This window comes from Myotis davidii, unplaced genomic scaffold, assembly GCF_000327345.1.
Source record: "Myotis davidii unplaced genomic scaffold, ASM32734v1 scaffold1193, whole genome shotgun sequence".
In the NCBI taxonomy this organism is placed as follows: Eukaryota; Metazoa; Chordata; class Mammalia; order Chiroptera; family Vespertilionidae; genus Myotis; species Myotis davidii.
The window spans coordinates 287778-299702 of NW_006284331.1; the positions used below are offsets into that span (position 1 = coordinate 287778).

The window sequence follows — 11925 nt, forward strand, 5'->3', positions numbered from 1 at the left end:
ACAGGACAGAAATAATCTATTTTGAGATGGGACTTTGAGAATGCCTTCGCAAGAAGTGCACCATTCCTGCGCGCACGTGCGCACGTGCTTGGTGCACACACAAGTTTTCATTCTATTATCAACACACAGTGCGCACTGAGGATTATATATATGGTTGTTATTCACCTCAACCATATAATATGCCACCTTTTATTTATATTTTTGATTGCTGAAGATTTTTCATTATAGAGTGACCCCATTTATTTATGTACTTATTTATTTTAATATGGAGAGGGAGAAGGAGAGGGAAAGGGAGAGAGAAAAGAAGACCAATCTATTGTTCTACCCACCTATGCATTCATTGGTTGATTCCTTTAAAAAAAGTATTGATTGATTGATTTGAGAAAGAAAGAGAAAAAGAAACACCAATTTGTTGCTCCTCCCATTTACACATTCATTGTTTGATTCTTTTTTTTTTTTTATTACAAAGGGGATTACATGTGTGTCCATTTTTTTCCCCCTCCCAAGACAGTCCCTTAGCCTCCCCTATAGGATGGGAGAGGGATAGAGGGTTAGAAACATCGATGATAAACGTGGACCAGCTGCCTCCTGCGCGCTCCCTACTGGGGATGTGCCCGCAACCAAGGTACATGCCCTTGACCGGAATCGAACCTGGGACCTTTTAATCCGCAGGCCGATGCTCTATCCACTGAGCCAAACCAGTTAGGGCAGTAAGTGACTTTTTAAATAGTAGGTGCATCGTTGCCTATAACAGTCTAAAAGTTAATGGCTTCAGAGTTTGTTTCAGGAGCTTAATGATTTTATCAAAAGCCTGGGCTTTTTCTATTTTTCTCTACTGCTATCCACAGAATGCAGCTTTCAGCCTTGGACTTGTCACCTCATGGTTGCATAGTGTCCACTGCAACTCCAGACATCACATTCTCATCCAACTCTGAACAAAAAGGGGGGACAGGGGAAAAGTTCTCATGTCTCCCTCCCTCTTTTAAATCAAGATTTTTCCTAGCATCTCCCCCAGTAGATTTCTATTCCTGTTCTAGTCGCCAGAACTGAGTCATACGTTCATGTCCCAGCTGCAGAAAAAGGTTTACCTACTGACAATCTGGCATTTCCAGTTTCGGATGCAGGGCAGGTACTGCTGTCAAGGAAGAAAGGGAAGGAAAATAACAGTTGCCTGGGAAGCCAGCCAGGGCTACCTTGCAGATTATTTTCAAAGGCCTTTATCCTCTAAAGTTCAAATTCTCTGATGTGTTAGTCACCAGGTTGTGTGTAAGTAATATACATCAGTTAGAGGTTTGACAATTGAAGGCCAAATCTACACAGAAGCACATGAATCAATATTCAGAAAGCTCAATGTGACAAGTAATGGGTTTTTATAGGATGTACAGGAAGAAACAATGTGCCTGAAACACCTGTGTGTGTGCACCTGCGTGTTAAAGGAGTCTCTTTGAAAAGAAACTTCTTGTTGCAGTTCCCTGCTCAGCTATCTGTGGAAGTTTGAAAAAAGCTTAACTCTGCTTAAGCATTTTTTCAGTACCATTCTAAAATGCCTTCGTGAGGAAATAATGTAGGTTGCAATATACTCTAGTGAAAATGAGCATCTTCATCGCTGATTATTTCTCATAACCTTTTGATTGTTCTGCTGCATTGTGAACTATGAGAATCAGCTTCAGGGATGTAGCTCTCACAGAGATAATTAGCATAGCTCCTGTTTGCATGGTACCTTTTCCCCCACAAAGAACTCAGAAAACCTTACAAGTGCAATCATATCTTTCTTGACTTAGGGAATGCACAATGATTTTTGGCCAGTGGGAAAATTTATGTATAGAGTGAATGAATGATTGGTTCTGATTATAAACCCAAGAATACTAGAGGGAGAGGAATAAAATTCAGGCTTCTCCTCAATCTAATAAGACCTTACATTAGAAGGAATTAGTGCAGAATTTGTCTTAGATCTCAATTTGCTGTTCTTAAGGTTCTGTTTTGTATGGGGGTTTTTTTATTTTACTTTAATCTATGTCTCTGAACAAGTATACCTTACTGTATGAACTAGACATATTCTTGGGAGATTACTTGAGTTTATTTCTTCATACAGAATCTTCTTTTCATGCTGTGAATTAACTTAAAGATAAGTAATTAGAGGAAAGAAAATGTTTTCAATAAGACATCACAAAAATCAATTTAAAGCTTTAAATGTTAAGTTTTTGAAAGGAAAAAGCATTTCCAAAGCAAATACTCATATTTGTGATAGTTTGATGTCACATATTATATATTCTAAATGTTCATTATAATAAATTAAATGCTATAAAAAAGTAACATCTTAATTGAGAAATATTAGCATACTTGTCTAAAAAAAATTGCCTTTCCAATATTTTTTGACAAAATACTGTCTGTTTAGTTTGGTTACATGCCCTTCTGGAAGATTCCAGGAAGCCAGGTTAGCCTTTTGCCGCTGTTGTTCTTAGGAAGAAGAAAAATTGAAGTGATAGGGAGTACACAAAAATAATAGCTGTGACATTGGTTTTAAGGTACAGTAATAAAATTGTTATATAAAAGTACCTGATCATAGCAATTATGTTTATCTGCCATTGGATAAGAATTTTTTAATATTTCCTGGTGTCTAAAGATGATACGTTTATGGTTTTTCAACATGAAGTATGCTAGCATTTGCATTTTTAAAGAATGTCAATACCTACGCATTCTAGTCTTGGGTATCTGTGCTATACAGAAAAAAATTATTTCAAAAATTTATAATATGAGATTCACCTCCAGAGAGATTATTAACAAGGGAAGAACATGATAATATGGTAAAATTCGCATGTCTAAGTTACAAAATGTAAATGTCCATTAGACATAGGTCACAGATTAAACAAAGTGCAAAGATAGTATATTCTTTCTCTAAGTTTCAATAAGAAAAATGCATTGGACCATAACAGCAAAAATGAGTTTTCCTATCCTTGTGCCATGTATCGTCACTAATTAGAGAGAGTATTCAAGCACATTTGAAAGACAAGTTAAAAGCTGGAATGCATGAGCTCATAATGCACAAGCCCATACCGAAAATTTGTAGGATCCTGCAAGAGTCAGTAAACCCAAGTTACTGCACTGGGAATTTATGGGCAAATAATAGTCCTGCCAACTCTATGTGCCTTCAGAGGTAATTGTACATTTAAATACATAAAACCTCTGAGTCTGATAAAAAGACAAAATCATAGATTGTAAAATTTTATTAAAGTGACAGATGAACCTAGATATGCATTATTTTCCATCATTGTTCCAACTGGAATCTTTTTCCAGATTTTCAATTGGATAGATGCTAGAAAGTAATAGCATGCTAGTAAGGGCTGATATTCATAAATGCAATCAAATGACAGTGTTAAAAAAATGTTCCCAAATTCCAGTAACATGTACCCTAAATAGTGGGAATTTCAAGTAGCATGGAAATGGTTATTATTGGCAATTCCCTAATAATAAGTATCCTCAGTCCTTTATTTATCTGTCATATTTGTATTCAAGGATTTGAAAACCTAAAAGATTCTTAGGGGTCAGTCTTATAACATAAACCCATAAAGTCATCCGGGTTTTAAGGACTGATGTGAAATTTTAAGGACTGATGTGACCAGAGGTTGGGAAACTATGTCTGTGGTTCAAGTCTGGCATCCCTGTTTTTGTAAACAAAGCTTTATTGGAACACTGGAGGCCCGCTGCATGAAATTAATGCAAGGGGCTCGGCTCCCACCACCGTGGCAGCTGCCTCTGCCTCAGCCCCTGCCGCCAGGGCTTCATCCGAAAGGTCTTCTGGAAAGACATCCAGAAGGACGTCTGGAAAGATGTCTGGTCTAATTAGCATATTGCGCTTTTATTATTATAGATAGCCATGCCCATTTGTTAACATAACATTTGTGGCTACTTTTGTGCTACAGCAGAATTGAGACAGAGATCATATGGACAGCAGATCCTGAAACACTTCCTATCTGGCCCTTTACAATAAAAGTTCGCTAACTCCTCTCAGACTAGAGTGAGCTGTAGACCACATACTTTTCATAAAAACAGTCAGATTTAATCACTGGTCAAGCAAACAAATCAGGCCAGATTTAGATGGAGATGATCCCATGTCAGCTCTGTCACTAACTTTCTGTGTGACCTCACGCAAGTGACCGGTTCTCCTGTCCTAAGAAATGAGCATTTCCTTTCTGAGGCTGCAGTGAATAATGCCAGAGCAAACACCAATGTGGTCTTAATTTATTTTAAAATATATTTTCATTGACTTCAGAGAGGAAAGAAGAGGGAGAGAAAGATAGAAACATCAATGATGAGAGGGAATCATTGATCAGCTGCCCCCTGAAACCTTCACACTGATGATCAAGCCCGCAATCAGGCATGTGCCCTGACCTGGAATCGAACCATCCCTTCTGCCAGGCCCAACATGGTCTTTAAAGGGAGTGTAAAAATCAGGCCAAGGTGTCATGTCCAAAAAAAGTCAAAAATGCAAGGAAAGCCTGAAGTGAATATTGGGAGCTGAGATGACAGGAAATTCCAACCACTCAGAATCCAAGCAGACAAAGGAATGGGATCTGATGGAATTTAAATACTCAGAAGAAGATGCTAAGTACACCGAGGCCCATGTTCCCATGACCAAGTATGTACATGATTTCATGGCCTGGAATGGACAAGAATTCAATTTCATCATCTTCAAAAAGAAGTTTTTCAAACTGTGATCCTAGTCTAAGAAATATACTACAGGAAAGTAAAAAATGTTTTTGGTCACATGAACAGGAAATATCTCTGAAATGTTTTCATCTGTGAGAGAATCACAATAGACATTAGTATATTTTATCTGAGAAGTCCTGCCAATTAGAAATCTAACTCTCTTTTTTTTTTCCAAAATGTCCTGGCGATTTGAATTTTTTTTAACTCAAACAATGCCTATAATTCTTTAGGAGAACTTTAGGAAACTCTGACTTAGACAATTTCTTAAGTTATTTCCAAATTTGAAAGAAGCATTCCGGAAGTATTTTAGTAGTTAACTCTTATAGAGCACTTACCATGTGTCCAGCACTATTTGTGTGCTTTACCTATACTATCTTAATCATCACAATAATCCTGTGGTGTGGGGATTCTTATTAGCATCCCCAAATTACATATAAGAAAACTAAGGTGCAAAGGTATCTTTTAATTTGTTCCAAGTCAAATAACTAGTGAGTGGTAGAACTGGGATTCAAACCCAGGTAGTCTGAATCCAGACTCCATGGCCTTAACTACTCTGCACACATAGTTTTATTGCAATATTTCAGATATTCAGAGAAGTGAAAAACATACCTAAGCATTTCACTTAATATTTATTTTATTATTTGAATTTCTAAAAAACATATTATTGGAAATGTCAAAAAGTTAGCAGATGTAGGTATCCAGGAACTGGTGACCCTCAAACTTATATACTTTTATCCATCATGCATATTCCACAGTACTTGAACAAATGTATATTCATTATAGTTTTCATTAAAACTCTAATGAACAAAATGAAATGAAAAATATCAGGATATCTCCATGACAACTGTTAATTAATTGTAGATGCCTGACAGAAATGTAGTGGTGTTTCTTTGTAAATATTCTAGTATTCAGACTTCTCACTGGTAAAGAATAATTCATGTATGCATATATGAATATCTTCATTAAACAAACAGTGATTGGGAAGCTATTTATTGTGTGAATAAGATTGGCAAGTTACTTGCCCTCATGGTGCTTAAATCTAGCAGGGGGAAATTAGTTAGCTAACATATAAACATATGATATTTTTCAGTGGTAAAGGTTAACAAGAAAATGAAACAGGCTAAAAATATACAAAGTGAAGACAGAAAGGAGACTTTAGTTTGGATAGTGGAGATGGACTATCTTAAAAGGAAATATGAGCTGAGATGAGGAAAAAAGGTATTAACTCTGATATTTATGGGAAAAGAACATGATGGACAGGACAGATAGCAATGATAACAGTAACAATCAAATTTTACGCATTTCTACCATTTTACATATATAACATGACCATAGGTCAGTAAACTTTATTAAATACAACCAATTGTATTAGAATTTCTCCAGTAGATAACGAGGCAAACTTACAAATCAACAAGATATTAGGTTCGGCTAGATAAAGGTCAAATTTTCACCATTACTGACTGAGGGCATGGCCCAAATTTGTGATCAAGTCTTAATATTTGCTCGCTGACCTATGGTGGCTATCACGTCTTCAAGGCCAGTCATTTATAAGGGAAATCACACCCACTGGATCTCTGTGGGGACAAAAAGATAGGACCAGATCCACATGTGCTTGCTGTAAGGACCTAGGTTGCAAAGTCAAATGTGTGTATCTCTCCAGAAGGCTGGCTTGAATTGCATAAGGACAGGCCACATGGGAATCCACCTAGCAAGGAGGTAAACAAATGGAGATAGAAAGGTCACCTCCTCCTAACCAGTAAAGTGAGGTGATCAAGGCCTGAAGTATTTCTCTAGCAAAATGGATCACAGTTCAAGATGGTTTTGCCCCCTTACCCCAACCCAGGGCACATTTGAAAATATCTGGAGATATTTGGTTGTGAAATTGGGGATGGTGCTACTCCTGTCGGGTAGGTAGAGCCCTTGGATGCTGCTAGCCATCCTATGGTGCACAAAATCACTACACCCCAGAAGTTCCCTTTTCCAGCCATGAGGGTAGGACAACAGGGTTTCCTGCAACAAAGTCTATTGGGAATTTTTAGAGTTACTATGGAGCAAAATATTTTATTTTACTTCCTTTGAGGACACATGTTAATATTGTACTCTTATTATTTTCATTGTTTCTTTTCATGTGTGCAAATACGTGTGATTCATAGAGCAAGGTTCTACAAAACCCAGCTGAAATGTCACCTCTTCTTGAAGTTTCCCATAATTACTCAACTGCTAAATGTTCTTTTTTTTTTTTTTAGCTCCTATGGCAATCTATACATACTTTTATCCCAGCACTTATCACCGTGTGAAGTAACTATTCATTTAAAGGTCATTCCCATTTGGAAAATAAGTCTTTCAGAGTGCAGACTGTGTGGGATGTGGTAAACATTCTACAAAGCTCACACTAGGACCCTCTATTAAAGAAGTAATCAGTCAAAATGTCAATAGTTCCGCAGTTGGGAAACACTGAGTCCCAGAAATCTTTGTAACAGCAATATCCACATGGTACCTGCCATAACAATCACAAACTGAGTGAATGAATGCTCAGAAAAGGACACTACTACCATAAAAATGCCATGAGTTCTATTTTATTTATCTGGCAAAGCTTTACTTATTTGTATCCTGAGGGAATTAAAAACGTATTTCATATGTTCATCTGAAAGGAACATTTTTTGGACAATTTGACAGAATGGTTATAGTTTAGCAGCTAGCACATGATCAAGAAAAGCAATAGGCTATGTTACAGACTGGATAAAATCTTGGGGTAAAAACAGTCCATTTGAAGGGTGTGAAACATAAGAAATAATATTGAATGACATCTTCAAAGACAAAAGTAAAAATGTAGTCATCTTAAAGATATAAAGTCATATTGGACAGATAACTTCAAAAACAGAAGTGAGAATGTAATGATGAAAGAAAACTTTGGTGATAACAATTAAACAATGATGGAAACTAAGAGCATAAAAAATAAAATGAGATAAAATTAAAGTAGAAGAAAATATATTTTAAGTAACTTAAGCTTCAGAAATAGTTCAGAACACCTCATGGGACAGAAAACTTTCTTGGTATACTAGAACAAGAAAAAGAAAAAATGTTGCCCATTCAAAAGAATGGAAAAGGGATGGTAGGAAGCTAGAATTTACATTTAAAATGTAGTTCCCTGGGTATGAATTTATGAAGCACAGTTTTCAAAGGCAGTAGCCTAAAACTAAAAAGAAAAAGGCTTAGTGGTGGCATAGAGGTTACCCATCTTGCCACAAAAGGAATCACACTCGAACAACAGTAATAGAAATGTAAAAAATACTCACTTTTTTCTACATTGTCTTAGAGACCCACACTAGAGAATAGTGTTCAACCCTGAGTGCCACCTGGTCATCAGAGGTTCTGTGATCTAAATGGTATATCAATTCTGTTGTTGCCAGGCAAGATAGCCCCAGATAATATATTAACAAATAAGCTTAGATGTGTTCCATAATTCTTTTTTTTAAATATATTTGTATTGATTTCAGAGAGGAAGGGAGAGGGAGAGAGGGATAGAAACATCAATGATGAGAAAGAATCATTGATCAGCTGGCTGTCTCCTGCATGCCCCTTACTGGGGATCATGCCCCAAACTCGGCCATGTGCCCTGACCTGGAATCGAACAGTGATCTCCTGGTTCTTGGGTCAAGACTCAACCACTGAGCCACACTGGCTGGGCCATAATTCTTTATTTACTATAAAATGAATGAAAATAGGTAAATCCTTTAACTAATGCAATTTGTTTTAGGATACCCAAGTACAAGGTGTAACTCATTTATTCATTTAATAAAATTAATTTTGTCTTGGTCATCAATCACTGGAACTAGGGGGAAAAAATCTGCTCTCAAGTTTATACAATATCCTCCTAGGAGACCGTGAGAACCACCAAGTTCATAGAATCCAGAAAATTGTGGAAGGGCCTCTGGTCTTCAGGTCATGGTGGCTCTCACTAGAATATTTGTTGAAAAAAATCTGCTCTCAAGTTTATACAATATCCGGGAGACCGTGAGAACCACCAAGTTTATAGAATCCAGAAAATTGTGGAAGGGCCTCTGGTCTTCAGGTCATGGTGGCTCTCACTAGAATATTTGTTGCCTAAGGCCACAGGGCCAAGTCACATGCAGGTGGCTCTGCTACCCCTGTGCTCATTTCTCACTCACTGGCCACACTTGGCCACTGGATCCTTCTCCTTGACTCCCAAGGCCTTGATGCTCATTGTTTGCTTGTTGCTAGAAACAAGATTTGCAAGAATTTGCCATTCTTTAATGTTTCCAGGCCCAGAAGAAAATCTAATTTTCTCTTCTTGTGGCCCAGCCACTTTTCCCACTAGATGCATCTATTCAGTGGCATAGATTTGGCAGGAGGCGAGGCAGATGTTCTCTTAGATGTTGCCCACAAGGTTGCACAACATCTGGATGGCTGGATTGCTGAATGGCTGGCAGTCCCTCTGAGCATCTTAAAGCGTATTTTAAGGTCTGGTGGAGAAAGGAGGCATGTACACATGAAAAAACTAATAATTCAAGAAATTAAGTGGTAAATATCAAATAAACCCTGGAAAAGGAAGCAAATGGTATGTGTATTTTAAAAAAGGAGATATAATTTTTAGGTGGAGTAGACAAGAAATATTCCACTTATTTTTTAAATATTTATTTCCAGGCAAGACTTTTATCTGAGCTCTTTTCTCTCTATTCTCTCTCTCTCTCTCTCTCTCTCTCTCGCTCTCTCTCTCTCTCTCTCTCTCTCTCTCTCCCTCTTTCTCTCTCTAACTCTCTCCTTCCCTCCCTCATACCTGCCCTCCCTTTTTCACACACACACACACACACACATTTTCCCTAATAAAGGTCTCTCACATTCACTTCAAAGTCACTATAGTATTTTAAATAGCATTCACTACATCCAACCTATCTCCACCTTAGATCCACTCCATTCCAATATTCCCACAACTGCTACTCAATCAAGAAATTATCTTTAATTTTTCCTCTTTTTTACCTCCCACATCCAATTGGTCATCATCATTACCACATGGTTTTCAGGGGCATTTTTTTATTTAGTCTCTTTGCTAGCACATCCTCTCACCATTATCCACACCATTCCAAGCTACTGGAGTGAGCTTTATAAAATACAAGTCTGGTAAGTCTTTGCTCTCTAAATTTTAAAGGTTTTATTGCCTTTAAACTAAAACTCAAATTCCTTGGCCTGACATGTATGACCTTATGATCTAGCCCTTTCGTACATTTTATTCCTGATTTCTTATTTTATTTGTCTCATTTTTTTATTATTTCTTACTATTGTTACTAACCTGCTGTTTCTGAAATAGGCTATGATCTTTTAACAAGTCACTTCAGTCCTACCTTTGATCAAAACCTTTCAAAGACCCTCCATCTTACTCAGAATCAAAGCCAATGTCTCTATTGGGCTGTTAAGATGCGCTTTTATCTAACTCCTCATTATCATCTCCTTACTCTCGCTCTCCCTCTCCCTCACTCTGCCGCAGCCACACTACGCTCCTGGGATGTCTTCAAGCAAGTAATATGTTCCTGCTTTAGAGTTGATGCACTGGAATGCTCCTTCATTTCTTTTAAGCCTCGGCTCAAATTTTGTCCTTTTGAGTAATATCTATCTGACCCCCCTATTAAAAATTGCAATCCTCCATGTAAATTCTTACTGTGTGCCTTGACTATTTGAGTTTTCTCCATAGCATTTATAACATTCTAGTATATTATTTTATTTTACTTAACATTAATTGTAATCCTTCTCCCCCCCCCCCCCACTACCACTGCAATATAAAGTCCTTTTGGGCAGGAGTTTTTGTCTCGTTTACTTGTTGCTGTACCCAGACCTCAGAAGATTGTCTGGTACATGGTCTTTCAATAACAGTTGCTGGGTGAATAAAGGGTACACACAGATTTGCATTTTGGAGTACCTGACAGTGTCTGGATTACACTAGTATTTCCTTTAATGCTCATAAAAGCCCTGTAAGATAATTGCTATATCCATTCTAAAGATGAAGGCACTAAAATTTCTAAGATTTGAGTCAATGATGTCTCCAGAATTTCTGTGTCGTCAGCATATATAAGGACAGGATTCTGGTCGGTGGAGAAGTAAAAATTTGACACTCAGAAATACACTATCTTTACTTCTGTTGCATGTTGTACCTGAGAGTGGCTTGAGAAACGCTGATGCATATAGCATGTGCTAAGGTATCTCTCACCTTTGGCAGCATCTCTTGCCCAAGGTTCTGCAATTATTCAGAGCATCCAAGCCAATATGTTTAGGAGACAGTGAATATAACGTTTGTCTATAGCAGAAGCTCATGTAGGGAAGTAGAAAATGACAAGATTGATGGTGCTATTGTGTCTATATTGTGGCTTTTTAGAATGCTCTGCTAGGAATTGGGCTATCATTGGTTCTCAAACCTGTGGTGACTTAAAAATATAGTTGTTCGAAACTATACCTCCTACTGGTATAGATGTTTAACAAGCTTCCCAGGTTTTTATAAAGCAGCCAACCCTGCCCTGACTGGTTTGGCTCAGTGGATAGAGCATTGGCCTGCGGACTCAAGGGTCCCAGGTTCGATTCCAGTCAAGGACATGTACCTTGGTTGTGGGTACAGCCCCAGTAGGGAGTGTGCAGGAGGCAGCTGATCGATGTTTCTCTCTCATTGATGTTTCTAACTCTCTATCCCTCTCCCTTCCTCTCTGTAAAAAATCAATAAAATATATTTTTAAAAAAAGCATCCAACCCTGCACTCTAACTAGACTGGCATTTGGGTACATGGTAAACTGCTAAAGGTTTTCAGGTGGCAGTTTGCATAGGTTACTGTTATTTGCAGTTTGATTCTTGCTGGAAAGCACCCCTGTTGCTGTGCACTGTACAAACAGGGAAATCTAACAGGGAGGTGGGTGAGATGTTCTGGAGTAATGTGTCATGCTTTGCCTCACCATGGTATTTTTCTCCCTCTGTTACAGGTCAATGCACAAACTGGCCCAGCTGGAAAGACTTGACCTAGGAAATAATGAATTCAGTGAGCTGGTAAGCGAATGCGTTTTCTAAACTTGATAAATACACCCCAGGAGATTTTTTTTCTTTGTCCTTGTAGCTCCAGGTATCAAATCAGCAAGTGTACATTTGCATTTGCTAAATATAAAAACAAAATAAAATCTGGGGATTAAAATAATTGTTTGGCTCTATAGTAAGCTACAGAGACCT

General features: G+C 37.8%; 1 protein-coding gene across 1 annotated transcript in view; it reads left to right on the plus strand.

Annotated features, from left to right (window-relative positions):
• LRRC7 (leucine rich repeat containing 7) overlaps window positions 1-11925 on the plus strand; it is a 380912-nt gene that overhangs the window by 198076 nt on the left and 170911 nt on the right. Inside the window, exon 8 of the mRNA XM_006754436.1 lies at window positions 11685-11748. Within this exon, the coding sequence (XP_006754499.1) occupies window positions 11685-11748 (64 nt within the window). The remainder of the gene's footprint in view (window positions 1-11684; window positions 11749-11925) is intronic.